The sequence below is a fragment of the Mercenaria mercenaria genome, chromosome 14 (genome assembly GCF_021730395.1).
Source record: "Mercenaria mercenaria strain notata chromosome 14, MADL_Memer_1, whole genome shotgun sequence".
NCBI classification, from domain to species: domain Eukaryota; kingdom Metazoa; phylum Mollusca; class Bivalvia; order Venerida; family Veneridae; genus Mercenaria; species Mercenaria mercenaria.
This window is the reverse complement of record NC_069374.1, coordinates 67255436-67276107: the sequence shown is the minus strand read 5'-3', so window position 1 is coordinate 67276107 and position 20672 is coordinate 67255436. Positions and strand designations below refer to the sequence as shown.

The following is a 20672-nucleotide window of genomic DNA, read 5'->3' as shown; positions in this document are numbered from 1 at the left end:
TTAGTTCTATGGAACTGCTTGAAATGTATCAACAAATTCGGCACTAATGTTCCAGTATTTACATGTTCTTACGAATCTAATGACTTAGATACTGCTTTGTTTACAATACAATATACAATGCAAAAGTTTATTCAAAATAAAACATAACACAATCATACGCTTATAGCCAATACAAAATACATGTTCAATGATAAACACATTACCGGAAGAGAGTTGAAACCGGTTACAGAAACAATGCTCTAAAGAGCACAAAAACTGTAGAGCTTACACCGAAGGAGTCTGAAATTCTATCAATAGGACAACAGAATTCTTTATCTAAAAACACATTTTCTCTCCTATACTTGTCTGATGCTCAGACTTGTGTGCTTACACTATTCCTTTTCTCTTTGTACAGCAAAACTAGATTTCAGACTTCTATCAACTGCTTACAACCTTACCTATAACCCTTTTCATGACCTCTTGGTTTGACTTCCACAGCTCTCCAAATGTGCTCCAGCGGGCGTGACCTGATGGTATCACATGTTTGTTGATCCAGCCACCACATGCGTACTGGTAGAAATCAGAACATGGGTCTACACTTGTATCCATTGAGTTGATCAACATACTTGCAACAGTTATACATGTAGGGGTCAGACAAAGACCTGTAAGTGAAAAATGAAATTAGTTCCAAATAAAGACCTGCAACTCACCAACAGCACTACTGTGCTAAGCATAATTTTTCCAAAGCAATGTGGCTATTAAGTTTGAGAATTACTGGTCTTGTTGAGTGAAACCTACAAACTGACGGGCATATGACTAGAACCACAATACATCCATCTGATCTCCTTTTGCATGACACTGACCATGACTTCTGACTAAAACCCTCAAAATCAAGGGGGGTCCATGGTGAATATTCTTTTTTAACAATCACTGTAATCTTAACCACACCAAAGACCAACGGACCTCAAAATCACTGCCCATGGGTTATGTGCTTGTGAAGTTAGAGGGCTGTAGGTACAGTCATTCTGAAAATATCATAATATAATAGGAATAATTAACTTAATTGATATCACAGTGGTGATCGACAATTCCACAATCAGTTGCAACAGCTGCCCGATCGCAAAACATACTTGTAAAATAAGAACAGTAGAGTATTAGGCAACGTTAATATAAAGCTATTGGACCAATTAATAGATTTCTTTATCTGTTGAAAATGTTATCTTGATGTAAGAAATCACTTACACCATATGTGACTGCACATGGTGTTTGATATTTTTATCATATAAGTCTAGCGTGGAAATACAGTCTCTATACGGAAGAAGTGGACGTACCATTTTGATCAAATAATTTATATAATAATCTAAGACGTAATTTCTTTTCACATGTTGCTTAAAAGATAATTAAGATTATAATTATACCATGTATTTGCATAAGGACTCAATATTTTTCCTGTCAGGAATATCTAGCAAAGACGGAAAGTGTTTTTTCTTTGGCGCTAACTTTTACCGTGGTTTCTTCTGAGTTAAGCTTAATGTCATGTACATAATCTTTAGTAAAACAACTAAGCCTTTTTGACAGCAATCTTTGTGCATTTTGGTTCACATTTTGGTAAGTATTTCACACAGATATCATCTGAAATACTTTCTAGCAAGTCATTCGCTAATGTACATTAATCCGCCATTTTGAAAGAAGCTTGTGGGAAACAGCAACAGTAACTAAGGGGCGGAGTTTATTGATCGGTTTACGGATCCATCCATTGAGAAGAGGTTTTCAAGATAGTAAGCAGAAAAGCTTTCTTTTAATAGCAGTCAATCTGACCTTGACCTATGACCCCAAAATCTTAATTTCAATTTTTGTAGGAGTCATCCACTACCTATGAGCTTAAAGATCACAGGTGTCAAGGCATTCTCAAGATACTGAGCAGAAATTGTTTTTGTTTTAACAAATAATGTGAATTTGATCTTTGACCAACATCGTAACTTAATTTCTGTTTGTTGTGTTGGGTTTAACACCATTTTTCAACGGTAGTTTAGTTATATTAAATGGAACGGTGGGCAGTTAACCTAACCAGTGTTCCTGTATTCTGTACCTGTACTAACCTGTTCTCTGCAAGTAACTGCCAACTTCTCCACATGAATAAGTGGTGGAGCACAAATGATTTCAAACACAATGCCTTTTATCAATTGTTATTGAGAATATACGCCATGCCCAGGGACCTATCTCATGACCCTGCTATCTGTAGATCTTAACAGCCACCATGACCTTGACCTTTGATCCACAGTTCTCAAAATTAATAGGGGTCATGCAATGGCCATAAGCATTTCAAGATCATAATTCGAAGTGTTCTTAAGCTATTAAATGGAAACTGACTGACAGGGGTACATACTGGATAACTTTAGGTTTTCTTTGCCCATACCCTTGAGATCTCTAGCAGTAAGTGTTTTATTGTAGCAATATGTATCTGTGTTCAAATCATCCATCACTGTATACATTATCAACTCACCTTTAGGTTTAACCTCTGGTTTCTTTGTTGTTGCTATGGTTGCCGGTTTCTTTTCTGTTTTACTACCGGCTTTCTGCAGACTAAGTTTGCCTATTTGCTTGTCACGGGACACGAGGAGGGCTGCCAGGACTATGATTGTTACTGAAGCAACTCCTAAAGTTCCTAGCAAGATTACCTCCAGCCATGTCCGTCGCCCTCTGAAATAGCAAACTATCAACCTTTAGAAGAAACTTGCAAATTCAGTGAACTGTTATAGTCCACCAAACAGGACACGGGTGAACACTTTAAAATGTATTTTCTCCCTCTCTGTATTTCTCTATAGCAGTGAACATTTCTACAGTATATGATTGAAATCTTCAAATTGTGTATAAGATATGCATGTCATAACAAAAAGAACCATAAAGCTTGTTTTCCTCAGGCAATCTGGCTGAAACTTGAAGGGACATATTTCCCAATTAAGTCGTTAAAAGTTCTACCATGTTTTATTGAAACTTTCCAAGCCATGTCTTAGATATGGCTTTGTCAGAACAGAAACAAGGAGCTGCGTTCAATAAACGCATCCTTGTCAATACAAAGCAACTTAAGTCCAAAACGATGATGCTAGACGAAATGGTCCCATTTGGTTAACCAAGAGATGGCCCATATAAAGCAACCTAAGTCCAAAATGAGGTCAAGGTCAAGGTCAAACTGAGGTCAGGTGATGTCTGAAGACGAGAAATGTTCACAGGTTACATCTGCATTAGTATCAAGTCATTCTAGTAAGGGGTATTGATGCTAGATGAAACAGTCCCATTTGGTTAACCTCGTACGGACGGACGAACGAACGGACAGGACAATCACTATATGCCTCCCGCACCAGTAGATGCCGGGAGCATAAAAAGGGTATAAAAATCACTACACATATAAACTACACATACAATTATGAGATACAGAAAGAATACTAGCCGGGTGCTAATTGTGTGTTTCTGGTTTCTGAGCTATAAAGGTTAGTGTTTGGTCCATCATAATAGCTGACAGGTCAACTAAAATCAGCTTTAACTTAAACTTGCCAATTTTGACTTCAGCTTGCGGCACTCAGTTTATATACATGACGAGTTTTATATCCTTTAGACACTCATAACATATTAATGAGAGTTTACGACTGCTTCAGTAGAAACATTAGTATAGTTATGAGTCTTATGACAGATTACGTACACAGATTATTTTCAAAATAGATCATGCAAAATGGGAGAGTTGGAATGACCTTGAAATACTTTTCATGCATGTGCACACTGTCACAATGGTCAAGGGGAAAAATAGTGTAATTTTGAACAAGGCTCGAGTATTCAAACTTTTCATTCAGTACTTGGAGAAAATTACATGATGAACTTAGTCTTGATACATCCCATGCTTGATGCAAATTAAGTTTCTGTTTTGGTCAGGTGCTCAAGGGATAAACACATAAATAAATTATATAATTCTGAGACTTTATTTCATTGTCTTTGTAAAGTAACACATTTGTATTGACACTTCTCTTTGTCACTGCACAAATAAAGTGCACTTTCGCCTGGTTCCCAAAAGAGATTATCAGTACCAACTTGTACCTCTCTTTGCTGGTTCCACCTCTCTGCTTGTGCACACAGATATACCATTATTTCTCTTTTGGGTAACTACTTCAGTGTTCCGCAGAAGGCATTTATAACAACAATATCCATTCTGGTTGAAAAGTTCATGTAAACAATGTTTACTGACAATATTAGGCACTAAATTAACCTTATTTCTCTGGAAAATTCTATCAGAGAAGATGGTGACCCGTTATTAAGAACACCGTGAGAGGAATCCCCGAGCGTATTCCATTTGCCTAATAAGACAGAACCTTTTGTCACGCAATCCATTTTCTGTGAAATCTAACAATACCAATTTCATATTGAATATCTCTGAAGCCTGGTTATATCAAGGGTAACCAAGTTTACGTTCTGTTTTAATAAATGGAATATATTGATTAATTACACAATCAATGGCCTGGATTACTTTCAGTTTGTTAACAACATTTTTTTTTAATAACTGAATAATGGAAATACTTGGTAACAAAAAAGGATTTCAAAGTTCTTGGAAAACTTTCATTTTTGTTACAGGTAAAAATTCAGGAAGATAAAAAATATTACACATTCTTGAATTACCAGACCTGCTAAACCCTGGGCTTAGTAAGTGGGTGGACAGTAGCTTGCATTTCTACTAAGGTCTATGATCAGGCTCAAACAATCCAAACATACAACATTCTCATTTTTGCCATACTGAGCAAAGAGAAGAACAAGTTGGTACTCACAGATAATGTCATTTGGGAACTAGGCGGAAGTGCACTAGTCTTGTTTTCAGTGTTTGCTGCAGTGACAAAGGGAATTGTCAATACAAATGTGTTACCTTACAAAGACAATGAAATAAAGTCTCAGAATTATGTAATTTATTTATGTGTATATTTCTTGAGCACCTGACCACAAAAGAAACATAATTTGCAACAAGAGTTATGTCCCTCCTAAAGATTATCTACACCGTCATAATAGTCACAATGTAGTATAATTCCTCCCAGAAAAAAAAAAAGCAGACCTTCAGCAAAAACACTCAAGTGGATGAAAGAGACATACAGCAGACAGACATCTCTGCAGGCTAACCATTTACTTTCTCTTTTAGCCACATAAAAAATTAGAGTCATCTATCATACCTGTTTGTAAGAATGGACAGACTGATGGACAAAATGATATAAAGCCAAAATTTAATACAATAATTATTTGTATATCCTTCATAAAATTTAATTTTTCAGTCTAAACTTAAACTTACTTTAATCCAGCTCCTCTTTTATACACAACTGAAGAGTTAAAGTCTCCTGGTGGAGGGGTACCGGCTCCAGACATTTCATCCTCCTCAAAGTTTGTGCGGGTGTATTTTTGGCCAGACATCTGCAGAAAAAAATTAAAACATAATTTCATCCCAAAATGGACACAGCAATTGCTGGACTATTTTCAATGCTAGATAAACTGGTGCGTATCTTAAGAACCTAGCGCTATCACTCATACCTCAGTACTGCTCTGTCAAAGGAAACAAAACAACGACCCTGTATCACTCACCTGTTAAACTTAGCCTTTAAATCATCAATATATACATTCTGACCAAGTTTCATGAAGACAGGGTCACAGATGTGGGCTCAACAGTGTTAACAAACTTTTCCTTTCATTTGAGTGGTGACCTAGTTTTTGAGCCATAATTATGACCAAGTTTCAAACTCGTCCTAGGAATCATCAAGATAAACATTCTTACAAAGTTTAATCATAAATATGGCCTCTAGCATTTCCTTTAATATGAGTGGGTGATCTTGTTTTGACCCCTCATAACCCAGTTTCAAACTTGGCCTAAGGGATCACCATGACAAACATTCTGACCAAGTTTCATGAAGATAGGCTCATAAATGTGGCCTCTAGGGTGTTGACCAGCTTTTTGTTTTGATTTGACCTTGTGACCTAGTTTCTGACCCAATGACGGTGTTTTGAACTTGGCCTAGAGATCATCAAGATAAACATTCTGTGCAAGTTTGTATCAAATCAAGGGTCAGAACCCATGAGGGAATCTAGCCAGTTTTCGAAAGGAACTGAAATCTTATTGTGACTTAAATTGTATGTTAGTGTGGTTAAAAATGAATGTAAAATGTCACTTCTATCATGACACAAGGTAACAACTAACAAATTTTAACTCTTTCAGGGGTCAATCAGGGGCCATTACTCCAGAACTTATGTTTGGATCTGACGGATTCATCAGGGAATCCAAGATCTATTGTTGTTAAGGATATTTAGCAAGTCTGTATCAAATCAAACCATAAATGAAATCTCTTCCAAAATAGCAAATTTTGTTATAACTCTGGAACCTATGATGGGATCTCAACAGTTTTTGAAAGGAACCGTGATATAATGCCAATACAAATTGTGTGCAAGTAAGATTAAAGTTGATTGCAAAATGCGGTCTCTCTATCGTGTTCACAAGAAATTGTGGATGGATGGATCATGTCAACCACAGACTTACGAAGGGTGATCACAAAAGCTCACCTTGCCACTATGTGACAGGTGAGCTAAAAATCCTTCAATGCAATTAAAAGTTATGGAGCAGAAACAAATTTTTACTTTATCTTAAACAGTGGTCTTTACTAACAAGCATAGATCATTTTGCTTTTTGTTGTTGAGTATAACATCGCATCGACACAATTATAGGTCATATGGCGACTTTTCAGCACTGATGGTGGAGGAAGACCAAAGATGCCCCTCCGAGCATTATTTCATCATGAGCGGGCACTTTGGTAGAACCACCGACCTTCTGTAAGCCAGCTGGATGGCTTCCTCACATGAAGAATTCAATGCCCCGAGTGAGCCTTATATGTACATCGATAAGGGGCAAGTGATTTGAAGTCAGCGACCTTAACCACTCGGCCATGGAGGCCGCTACAAGCATAGCTAGGTCAGGCGCTGACACACTGTCTCATCATGGGGAATGTTAGTGTGTAGCACTAAGATAATCCATCAATGCATACTAAAATTATGGTGCAACTAACATATCAAGTTTTATGAACCTAGCTTGAATACTTTGAGTAATTTGCAAACAGATGGATGAATATAGGGTATTCCTTTAGTTCCCTTTGGTGTTCCACCAGCAGGGGACTATTAAAGATAATCTCGGACTAATAACAGATATACAGTGCAAGTGCAATAAAACCTTAACCAAGCTGTGAACAATTTATTAGACACCAGTGCAAATAGGATAGCTCTACATGATAAAATGAGAGTCAAAACTAAAAATAAGGGCCAGTACGAGAAAACAGGCACAATACTGAAATTCAAACTGCTGATTACACGAAATACAAATTAATCATTTAGTTAAGATTTTCCAAGTGGGCCTAATTATTTGTCCTGTTGCACTGTTATAGGCCAAAGGCCATCTACAGACAAACAACAAGGTTAATATGAAATAAATTGACTAATTACATTACATATTAATCATCATGCTACTCAATGTGAAGGAAAAGCACACAGACGAGGATTAAGCTGAACAATCTCCCGATAGATTGCAATATAATGAAACACTTATTATAATATACACCAATATATTCTAGACTGATAATGAAACAAGTTGTACAAATTAAATATTATTTATTAACAACTCTGGAGACCCTATTTCTAAATGGTATCCGTCCCTCTCGGAGAAGAGAAGCACAATGAGCTCAAGGAATGGGGTACCCTGCCCAGGTCAGCTACAAAATCCATTGAGAATACATTTGTCACAGCCCAAAATTGAAACCTGAATCATTTTGGTGAAGAAAATTAAATGCTTGCCTCGTCAAATATTAGTCTTTAGATTGAAAATTTACTTATTTCAAAAATGACATTCACTGTGTCAAAATGTTCTGCTCAAATGTTTGTCATACTGATCATTTTGAGACATACTTGCCAGAATTTCGCTAATGGGGCATCCCCCTGAATACATCTAGAAATTGTGACCCCACTACCCCACCCCATCCCTTCTACCCAATTATCCAATACCTGCCTAAAAAAATACAAAACAAAAAAATACACATTCATCTTCAATGTCGGCCAACATCCATCATAGATCTGTTATTATCCTAAAATTTCTGTAGGATATCAGATGGTTCAGTACAATATACAAAATATCTTTTACCATGTGCAAATGCCAGATGCAATTTTGCACCATAAGTAACAGTGCTCACAGCCAAGAACAGTTTGATACTGCATGTAAAACAAACAAAAATGTCTGTTTTGTACTTTTTGAAGTCTGTTCAATGACTTTATCAACCCATGCAATGTCATGACATCTCTGTATTTTGTTGGTAAAAAAAACAAAACAGTTCCATGAGATTAATAGATTTTATCACATTTTAATAATATAGTTATGAAGAGACGTGTATATTTACAAACACTTGTATCTAAAGAAATTGAAAATGTTCATCTATCTATCTAAAGCCCGCCCGCATAGCTCAGTAGGGAGAGCGTTGGTCTACGGTCGCGAGTTCGGTCCCCGAGCGGGGCGTATGCTCTCTGTGATGATTTGATAAAAGACATTGTGTCTGAAATTATTCGTCCTCCACATCTGATAATTCATGTCGGGAAGTTGGCAGTTACATGCGGAGAACAGGTTTGTACTGGTACAGAATCCAGGAACACTGGTTAGGTCAACTGCCAGCCGTTACATGACTGAAATACTGTTGTAAAACGGCATTAAACCCAAAACAAACAAACAAACAAATATGCTCTCTGTGATGATTTGATAAAAGACATTGTGTCTGAAATCATTCGTCCTCTACATCTGATAATTCATGTGGGGAAGTTGGCAGTTACATGCGGAGAACAGGTGTGTACTGCTACAGAATCCAGGAACACTAGTTAGGTTAACTGTCCACCGTTACATGACTGAAATACTGTTGTAAAACGGCGTTAAACCCAAAACAAACAAACAAATCTATCCATCTATAATATATATTCTTTTTCCATAAGAATTTTCCATTATTTGCATCCAAGTTCACTTCTGTACCAGTAAAGTATTTATCAGAACTATCAAGCATAAATAATTAACATAGTTTTACTGAACTGAACTACAGCATTTCTGTTTCCCCCTCCTAACAAAAAAAAAAAACATTCTCACACAATTTCAAAATTTCAATGATCATGACATTCTTTTTTCAAACTTATTGAATTTCCTCAGCATTGCTATAATACTTGGCAACACCAGACTATGTTTTAAATGCTCAGCAATCAGGTCTACAAGTAATTGGAATATTATTTATATTTATGTTTCTAGGAAACTCCAGTAGGCAGCTGATAATCTGTTGCTAATGAATTATAAACTATCAATCTGAAAAAGTATAAACACACTAATAGCTTATGAGAGTTTGAGAACAGAGAATAAAACTTGGCAATCTGAAACTCTCATCTGAATGTTAGACTAATTTCTACATCTAAATGAGGCAGACCAATTCCCCACCAAACATTTGGGCAAAAATCGGGTGAGGTTATACCAACTCAAGTCAGGAAGTGGAGCCTGACTGTTAAAGCTATGTATCAGAGATGCCAGATGACCAATTCAAGAGGAGGTGGTGCCTGACTGTTAAAGCTACGTATCAGAGATGCCAGATGACCAATTCAAGAGGAAGTGGAGCCCGACTGTTAAAGCTATGTATCCGAGATGCCAGATGACCAATTCAAGAGGAGGTGGAGCCCGACTGTTAAAGCTATGTATCAGAGATGCCAGATGATTATAGAACAGAGGAGGAGAAATTTGGACTTCTGTGTTTAGGAGGTATAACAGAGGAATGAAACCGCCGTGACATTGTATGTCTATAGATGGTACCCACTGCTGAAGAAACTGGACGTCTATAGATCAAACAAGACATTGATCAGGACTAAGTGTTTAATGGTGTGGAAAAGAGAAACTAGCATTTACTGCAGAAAAGTAGAAGCATAAGATCAGGACTGTGATACTTCAGAGGACCAGAAGAGCTTGAATGCTGGTAAAAATAGCCACAGAAAAAGTCTATTATTTGTGGTCATCTTCACAACAAGGTCCTTCATCTATGAAACTTTCAAGCAAATCCTATAATAGTGATTGATGAGTTGGACACACAAGATTTGTTTCATTATTCTAGATAGCAAAACTATCAATGGGCCATAACTGCAGTAAAAACAGTCACAGCAAAAGTTCCTTCCTTTATGGTCATCTGCACATCAAGCTTGTTCATCTGTGAAAGTCAGTAGCAGATAGGCTAACAGTGTGGAATGATCGAGTTGGAGACACAAGATTTTGGAACGTACATACGGACTGACGTACGGACAGTGGCTACGCTACATGCCCCTCACATAAATGTGGGGGCATAAAGACTTGCAAGCCAACTGAGATCATACTGAAAGATTATATTACCCGTATTCTCAAGCATGGATCAATATAAATCTTTTAGCAACAATTATAATCTTGATATATGCATCCCATGTTTCCCATAACCAGCTTCCACAGACAACAGTTACTGTCTCATTGTGGTAAAGAAAATTACTGCGACACTTTGATCAATATCAATTTCATTGCTTTGGACAGCCAGACAGTGAACTTTACTTGCAGGTACTCAGTATTAAAACACAATGAAACACCCCTCGCTTGAGCCTCAGTTTGCTCTGTAGTGAGGTACAAACGAGCAAGTTCCGACTCAAGCAGTTCATGTGTTCCCCAAATATTTCCCTTGTATTCTCAATGTTTCGATCATTTGAAACCCTTGAGCGAGTGTCGACTCAAGCACTTCATGCGGTCCCCAGATATTTCCCTTGTATTCTCGACATTTTGATCATCTGAAACCCTTGACAGCTCGAGCATTTAGCTAATCCCCTTGTGCCTGAGCAATCAGACTTTTACAGGTAGTTATCATTGAACACAAATTGACATAGGCAACTAAGAACCTGGCCAACAGCTACCTTTAAAGGTGATTAACACCTCAGATACCACTCTGATATAGGGAAAGTAAAATGCTGTGTTCATGACAGTTGACCATTCAGTGTGACCTTGACCTTAGACCTAGTGAACCGGGTTGTGTACACTACAAGTCATCTTGATGCGGTTAACAACAGATGACAGTTTCCAGAAATGACGAAGATATGTGCACATACAAATGTAAGCTATCTGATCTTTGACCTCTAAGTGTGACCTTGACCTTGGACCTAATAAGCTGAGCTGCGCACTATGTTTGTTGTCAAGATGAGGTTACCTATTGATGCTAATTTTATGAAATTCATTCTGGTGGTTTTGAAGATGTGGATTGGACACCAATTTATGTTTCATCTCTGACCACTTAACTGAACAAAGTGATCCCGGTTATGAGTTGCACATCTGATGATCTTGCTGAGGTAAATAACTGAAACTAGTTTTATGAAAATCTTCCAATGCAGCACTTCAGAAGATATGGAGAGGACACAAATTTAAGGTATTTGAGGTTTGACCTCCAAGTGTAACCTTGACCTTGGACCTAGTGACCTGCATCTTAGCAGCAGTTCAGAGGATATGGGGAAAAACACCAAGTTAAGCTACTTGTCCTTTTACCTCCAAGTATGATCTTGACCTTGAAACTAGTGACCTGGGTTGAGTGCTCTGCACATGAACTTGGTGAGGTAAACAACTGGTACTAGTTTTGTGAAGACAATCTGAAGCAGGCATAATGTTAAGCTATTTAACATTTAACCTTTGACCTCCATGTGTGACCTTGACCATGGACTAAGTGGCCTGCATTTTGCCCTCTGCACATCTTCTTAACCTGCAAATCTTCCAAGCAGTTAAGAAGATAAGGAGCAGGCATGACAATGGGACCAAAGGACAGACATGTGTGTCTTGAATGTAGCCTAATATACCTTGTAGATGGGGGTAAAAAAAATGCTTGATAAGGTTTCAAACACTCTATAGTATGCAACAACTGCCCATCGAAAGGGTTGCCCTTGTCTGTAGATTACAGTTGGGGTTTAGGTCTTTGCCTGTGACCTTGACGGTATGAACTTATCTCTTGCACATAACACAATCATCTAAACCGTGCAGAATATTACCGCACAGAAATCTACTGGTCATAGTATCTAAAACAAAATCAATGCGAATCATATCAAAACCATTGGCGATAATTCCCTAAACTACAGTCGCTAACAACATAATGGACAACGCAAATACTATATCTCAGCCTCCATTAAATGTTGCTGTTTACAATCATGCATTACAGTTAACTAAAACTTGACTATTATATTTCATCATGCCTAACAAAAATTATATTCCCAGAAAATTTCCAGCCATCATTAAATAAAATGTGCTTCCACTGTGCGATTTATTATATCTGAGAATAAAGGTTTACATAACCCATATTCTCAAGTTTCTATAAGACAGTATGGATCAATATCAATTTTATAGCCGACAATAATAGTCGTGATATATGCATCCCACGTTCCAAATTATCAGTCGTCATAGGCCATTATCTTATTGGTGGTGAGAAGTATGTAAACTGCTGCTGCTGCGAAACACTTATACTTGATACCGTCTGATGGTTTAATGTACTTCTTTCAGTGAGGAAACTCTCCAAATGCCATAGAAATACGCCAGTAAAACACAAGTGTATTACTTTTTCACAAGCCTTAGATGAATGGCAAATAAACTTGAAATACATATTTTTTAATTGTTAGAACTCACAAAACTCTTAATATCAAAATGCTATCATGTTTAAAACTCCTTTGTGACAATATGATAAAGTTTCATGTAAATCAGGTAAAAAATGAAGCCTCTGGAATTAAGAAGTTTTCTTATAATTCGTCCTACTAATCTAGTTTCAAAGTTTATCTAGACTTTATATAAACATTTTGACTTGATTTCATGTAGACTGGTAAAAATGTACCAGTCTCTATAGAGTTAGCAAAGTTTGAATATATATGGTTTGACCTAGTGACCTACTTTTTGAACCCTGAACCATGGTTTGTTGAGGCAAACATTCTGACCAAGTTTCATCAGCAGACTAAACAGACTAAGAATTGTAGCCTCTAGACAGTTAATATGTTAGGGTTTTTAAAGTTTCGTGCCCACAGATCATTCCACCAAGTTGATGTATATATGACACTGAAACAAGAAATGTGTGAAAATAAAAGTAAGATATTGGTAACAAGAGGACCATGATGGTCCTGAATCGCTCACCTCTTCCCACATGACCCAGTTTTGAGTATGACGTCGTTTTTTCTATTATTTGACATAGTGACCTAGTTTTTGAGCTCATGTGACCCAATTTTGAACTTGACCTAGATATAATCAAGATAAAAATTCAGACCAATTTTCATGAAGATCCATTGAAAAATATGGTCTCAAGAGAGGTCACAAGGTTTTTCTATTATCTGACCTATTGACCTAGTTTTCGAAGGTACGTGACCCTGTTTTAAACTTTATCTAGATATCATCAAGGTGAACATTCTCACTAATTTTCATGAAGATCTCATGAAAAATATGGCCTCTAGAGAGGTCACAAGGTTTTTCTATTTTTACACCTACTGACCTAGTTTTTGACCGCACGTGACCCAGTTTCGAACCTGACCTAGATATCATCAAAATAAACATTCAGACCAACTTTCATACAGATCCCATGAAAAATATGGCCTTTAGAGAGGTCACAAGGTTTTTCTATTATCTGACCTACTGACCTAGTTTTTGATGGCATGTGACCCAGTTTGGAACTTGACCTAGATATCATCAAGGTGAACGTTATGACCAATTTTCATGAAGATCTTGTGAAATATATGGCCTCCAGAGAGGTCACAAGCTTTTTCTATTTTTAGACCTACTGACCTAGTTTTTGAAGGCACGTGACCCAGTTTCGAACTTGACCTAGATATCATCAAGGTGAACATTCTGACCAATTTCCATGAAGATCTTATGAAATATATGGCCTCTAGAGAGGTCACAAGGTTTTTCTATTTTTAGACCTACTGACCTAGTTTTTGATGGCACGTGACCCAGTTTCGAACTTGACCTAGATATCATCAAGATGAACATTCTGACCAATTTTCATGAAGATCTTGTGAAATATATGGCCTCTAGAGAGGTCACAAGGTTTTTCTATTTTTAGACCTACTGACCTAGTTTTTGATGGCACGTGACCCAGTTTCGAACTTGACCTAGATATCATCAAGATAAACATTCTGACCAACTTTCATAAAGATCCCATGAAAAATGTGACCTCTAGAGTGGTCACAAGCAAAAGTTTACGGACGGACGGACGGACGCACGGACGGACGACGGACACCGCGCGATCACAAAAGCTCACCTTGTCACTTTGTGACAGGTGAGCTAAAAATGCAAGTAGAAAGTAAATTTTTTTGCATTATTTCAAAAGCACTGCAAACATTTACTTAATCGTCTGCACAATATTTTTGGTTTATTTATAAGGAGTATCTTGCAAAAAATCTTATGTCAGTAAGTTTGTACCACTAGACTACTAGTCACTTTCAGAGTACTCACTTTTTTATGGATTTTTAAGAGAATTCTTTAAAACATTCTGATCCAGTTTGATTAAGATTTAGCAAGAACAGTGACAGCTACAATGTTAAAATTGTAAATGCACACAATCATCATAATTATTTTATTTTTAACATTGAACATGTAGACTTTAATATAAATACATTTTTTCTGTCTTTTTGTGAATTCAGTAAACAGTATCCATGAACTACCAATAGCAAAGAAGATCATGCACAGTCTTGTAAAAAATTCAGAAACGTGACTGTTCTAAACACTGAAAGTTTGTGTTATTTTTCAGCAGTATATACAGTATACCAGTGTTCCTGTAAATGACATCATCCTGGCAAGACGATTTCCAACCACAGAATGTTATTACTGTTCATAACAGAACAGGGTACCAGATTAGAACAGTGTTCCTATTCATTCCATTAATAAATATTTTTTAACAGTTTGAAGTGGGCAACCAGATTAAATGCCAAACTAAAAAAAAAAAAAACTCGGCCAATGATTTTTTCATGAGCTGACAAAACCCATTCCCCTAAAACCCTGGTGGACAACAGACTCTTCTTGCTTTTAAGATATTTAAAGTAGACCTCCTGCTTTTACAGCTTTTTTTGGATTCAACGTCGCACCGACACAAAGCCATGATATGGCGACTTTCCAGCTTTAATGGTGAAGGAAGACCCCAGATGCCCCTCCATGCATTATTTCATCACAAGCGGGCATCTGGGTAGAACCACAGACCTTCCATAAGCCAGCTGGATGGCTTCCTCACATGAAGAATTCAACACCCCGAGTGAGGCTCGAACCCACATCAATGAGGGGCAAGTGATTTGAAGTCAGTGACCTTAACCACTCTGCCACGGAGGCCTCTTTTACAGCTTTTAAGTCATCTACTTGTTAAACATATATAGCAAACCTATGATATGATTTTGAACAGCTAGCTGCCTAATGATATTAAGCAACTGGAATATATGTACCTTGTACTTACTTCCCTTTTGATGAATATGTAAACTGGCAAAAAAAAACAGTACATGTATATGTACCATTACACTTTAAAAACAAACCAGCTCTATAAAACTATAAGTGTTTTTCTATTGTTGCTTAGAAACAGGAATCATCATGAATTTTGCCAATAATCCAATAAAGCTGAGGTCAGAGATACATAAGAAATCTTATTAATCAAAATGTAAATTGGATTGCTCCACTTTTCCCTTGTTACATGAGGGTCATACACTTTTGTGAATGTACTTTTGGATACCATACACATGGTGAAAATATCCAGATTCAGCTGACATTTTGCCTATGTATTCCTTACTACTTGATGAATTTTCGTAAGATAAAAGAGAGTTGAAGACAGCAAAATGAGTGCTTTCCTCCACACAAAACATCTGCAATCAGTTGTCATCCAAACAGCTACTGTGAAAAAGTGTGCATTATCTATACAGTTAGTCCACAAATAGCCGCTGAGTGAAGTATCTGATAAAAGTGCTCAAACATGATGGCAGATGCTTTGTGCAGAGTGAAGCACTCACTTTGCTGTCTTCGACGCACCTTATTTCATGAAAACTGCCGAGTAATAAAGGAACTATAGGCAAAATGTAACAGGAATCTAGGCTTTTTTTTCTTGTGTTACATAATGGTATCCAAAAATCACATGGTTGGCCACCCTGTGATCTATAATGAGATATATGCATGGTTTGCTCTATTCACCTTCTGCTGTATAAATAAACAAAATTACTGCAATACAGAGCAATATACGCCCTTATGTATGAAATCTGACCCCTAAATGTGACCTTGACCTTGAAACGAGCCATCCAAAATATGTTGTCTGCATGTCGTCTTGATGTGGTGAACATTTGCATCAAGTTTCTTTAAAATCCTTTAAGGGGGGTCAAGAGTTACAGAGCGGACATGAAACAAACTCATATGACCTTTGACTCCTAAGTGTGACCTTGACCTTGATCCAAGTCATCCAGAACATGCGTTCTGCATGTTGTCTCGATGTGGTAAACATTTGTGTCAAGTTTCTTCAAAATCTTAAAGGGGTTCAAAAGTTACAGAGCGGACACAAAATTGCTTACAAACAGACAGACAGACAGCATATTATGATTACATTCAAGCAGAATTTTTTTGTTTTTTTTTCTTAGGAATATGACCTAAGATGACTTGTTTTATGCAAGTGGACCAAGACACACACAAAAATATATGCTTTCAATTTCATGGAATATTGCCTCTATGGTATAATGATAATCACAGTGCATGGGAATATGAAAAGAATAATGTACCATGCTATTAGATTTCACCTTATATTGGAGCATGATTGTGCTAACAGTTTCCAATAATGCAACAGTAAGCCTTAATTAAGCTTTTAATTGCATAGGAAAAAATGCACGTGTGACAGATTTGGTGGCACGGGGTGGGGGATGGGGTAGCACACACAAGGTTGGGGATGGGGTTTAATATAAAAACAGTCAAACCCATACTAAAAACCACTTTCAAATATTTCATTAATAGTATAAACATTTTTGTTGTGGCTTAATTTCTTCACTAGTCTTGTAATTAATGTATAATTGTTCGACCCCATTAAATGTTTTCAGGACCATTCCATGAACTGGGTTTTTAAATTTTCAAGAATTGAAACTTAAAATATTGATTTAAAGCATTAGCTGCCTAATGTTTAAGAACTGGACTAGTTACTTAACTTAAATTTTTAAATGAAAGACATTCTGGCATAATAAAACAGTTTAGTCCTTAATTTAAAAAATAACTCTATAAAACTAAGGTTTCTTGTTTAGAAACAGCAATCACTAATTTTGAAATATTGTCAGAGAACAGAGAAATTTTTTAAACCCCCAAAATGTAAATATCAAAAGAGTTAAGTTTGGAAACGGACCCATACTATGACCAAAATGCCATATCAGCACATTTTGCCTTGATTCCTTTATCACTAGTATTTAATAAACCAAAGGGGAAAAAAAAGGGAGTTTCATTTCCCAATCTGCATCAGTTTTATCAAAACTACATGTAAAAACTTATTACCAGATTAGTCCCAAAAGGGGGATATAAAAGTTGCTCAAACATGAGCATGTTCAAGATTTAAAAACTTTCGACCACCTTAGTTTGAAAACTGCCGAGAAAAAGGAAAAAATAGGCAAAGCAAATCTCTTTTTTTCTGTGTACTTGATCCAAAATTAACCATGGTTGTCTAATCCTAAAGAAAGGGGCCTAATTTGCCCAAAATACATTCTGAATAAGAGGGACTTGATCCCCGTATCAATGAATTTATACCCCTAAACATGTGACTTTCAATTGAACGACCTCGATTAGTTTTGGAGATCGTCTTGATGTGGTAAACTTTTAATCAATTTTCTAAAATCCATAAGGGGGTCAAATTCAGGCCCAAAAAAACCATATCCTGAGTTAGTGTACCGACTTGAACCAAGTATAGAAGGTTCTGTCTAGAATGAGAGTGAAACAGTATAAGTTTTCAAATCAAAGGCTTTCATAATACAAGACGGACACAAAACTTAACCAAATTTCTAAGTCAACAGGGGCATAATTTACCAAAATATTTTGTATTTTTCTGGAATTGACCAGTGAGTAGTTTTATCTAGAACAAGAACAAAAAATAAGTTTCAAATTCTAGTATGCCTTTTTAAGTAATAGCAGTCATGGTAATATGAAACGCATAACTTTACCATCAAATTTTTCATCCCCTATATGGGGCATGATTTGGCCTAAATTAATCAATATGGAACAGTCCCTTATCAACTTTTAATTATAACCCGAAGACACATGTGAAGTTTTCAGGTTCAATTACCTCACTAGGTTTTGGAGATAGTTACTACAAAAGTAAAACATTAACCATTAATTTTCATTAAGTCCAAAGGGGCATAATTTCTCAACTATATTGTTAATTAATGGAACATTGTTCTCCAGTTGAAGTTGGTAATGACCTAGAAAAAGAATAAATTAATTCTTCAACTATAAGCCTTTAAAATGATGCTTTTATGAACTTGCATGCAAATAACTTAAAAGTTATTACGATGCAGACATCCACAGATGAGTGAATAGTTTAGCTATTTAAGAATAATCGAGTAAAAACAGTGTTTTAACGTTATTAATGTACGGAAAGAGGTTATACGTCTGCAGAATAATTTCACGAGGGCGTAGCCCCGACTGAATTATTCTGATGACCTATAACTGATTGAGTGTATTAATTTAGGTAAAACACGATTTTGCTAATTTTATTTCGATTCTTCTATGCCCTTAATCTAAAATCGTGGATAAAATATAGCAGCGCTCTTTCTTGTTCGCAACAAAAACATTGACGTCATCGCACTTTAATGTGACCTCATTTTAGCGTAAGTGTGTTTTAACACAAACAAGCATATCAGAATAGTTTATTAAAGTCTCATTCATGTATAAAACCAACACTGACATGTAGGAAGTAATTTACTTCTATGTCCAATTAAATGAAGAAAACAATTGCAAATTTACCTTACTGTCTCCAATTAAAATCGAAAGGAATGGCTTGTATAAACACTTAAGTAATCTAAAACAATTAACAAAACTTTACGAGCATAAAATTTTCGTTCTAAATTATTCCGAGAAATAGTTTCTTTACACCGTGTTAGTTAAATGCCTTCTGTTGAAGTCTAAAATATTAAAAACTGTTTAGAAAGCATAGAGGCGAAACTCTCAGAAAAATGATGGAATTTGTGATTTTCTTAGTGATAAGAATAAATTCTGACTTTATCATGTAATGACAGACCAGGAAATGTTCCACAGTTTAGTTTTTCTTACACATTACAAATATATGTCAGTTATCCAACAAAAATATCAGGAAATCTTTTTTATGAAAAAATTTTATTACTTCTGCATGAAAAAGTTAATGAATTTACAAACTATAATCACTTTACAATTTTATTATGCAAAATCGCCAACATGTATCAGCCAGCCCACTAAGCACTTAGAAATCTCAAGAGATTTCGCTGTAAACCTTCAAGAAGAGCCGAAATATCTACTGAAAATTAAACATTACTCACAAGAAACCAGGAGTATCGCTATTTGATCATTTCAAGGAAGAAATCTTTCTGGATTTCTTAATTTACCAATCCACAAAAACAAATAAAAAAAAAAATCCATTAAAGTCTCTGTGAAATTTTTTTTTTGCCAAATCCACAAAATCTATACCAACAAAATTTAATGACTCCACAGTACAGCGAGTATTTTAAGAAATTCCACTGAATTCCTGAATGTGAACCTTCAATTTCATCTTTTCCCAGGAAAATATTACACCATTCACCATTTACTTAAATTTATAGATTGTTCGACCACTCATTATTACATTGCGGATATTTGTTTCAGTATAATTCACAGGGTGAATAGTATAACATAGCCTCCGGTAAAGATGTCAAATCTGCTGTTTCAAGTTTGCAAGACATATTGATCTAACATGTAAGACAAACAGAATTCCTATGTCATTTTCAATGATGTTAACCAATTTTAACACATTTTTGAAAGCCAATATTCATATTCTTTGCTATCAAATGGCATTAGAATAATTTCAAACATTCAATAATTCATTGAAAAACGTGACTGTATTTCATAATTGCAAGATCAAATACCTTCCACCAGAAGTACACGACTGCAATATTTCATGTCTTTAATTTTTAATGCTTTTCTGCACATTTCATCCAATCTGCACTTCTATTCCGGTGAAAAATATAATTACTTGTTATTTTTCACTGTGAAACTACTAGCTTTTTTTCATACGAATGTATCAACAATTCTTATACCAGTAAACTCAATGAACAAACATACTGTGAAATTATAAATATTTGTGGGGGACTAATTTTTCATGGATTCTGAGGTTTAATAATTTCATGAAATTAAATCCAAACAAACACCAGTCCTGAAATCTGCATTTATGTTCAAAAGATGCAGTCAATGAATTAGTCTCCCAGTGAAATTAATCTTTTAAAGCGACTTTGGCCAAATAACCATGGAATTTCATGCCCACGAAAATAAATGATCTCACATATTATATGAAAAATCCTTACTTTCCCTGACTCATCCATCATACGAAATTCCTCAAACATTAATACAAGAACTAAGGCAACAATAATATTGATAATCTGGTACAAAA

The 20672-nt window shown here is 36.0% G+C and overlaps 2 protein-coding genes across 5 annotated transcripts in view; one reads left to right on the top strand and one right to left on the bottom strand.

Moving 5' to 3' along the window:
* Positions 1-20672, top strand: part of LOC123527773 (uncharacterized) — a 188998-nt gene that overhangs the window by 47513 nt on the left and 120813 nt on the right. The gene's annotated exons all lie outside the window — the stretch shown is intronic.
* The window catches only part of LOC123526978 (endothelin-converting enzyme homolog), a 154068-nt gene that overhangs the window by 111799 nt on the left and 21597 nt on the right, over positions 1-20672 (bottom strand). For 3 of the 4 annotated variants that reach the window (XR_008367158.1, XM_053523775.1, XM_053523774.1), the window contains 3 exons: positions 5297-5415; positions 2483-2679; positions 438-641 (listed from right to left, as the gene is read on the bottom strand). Coding sequence is in view for 3 of the 4 variants with exons in the window: in XM_053523775.1 (XP_053379750.1) it covers positions 438-641; positions 2483-2679; positions 5297-5415 (520 nt within the window). In the remaining variant the exon portion in view is untranslated. Of the gene's footprint in view, positions 1-437; positions 642-2482; positions 2680-5296; positions 5416-19021; positions 19179-20672 lie in introns of those variants that run through there. The other variant, XM_053523776.1, reaches the window with a different exon arrangement.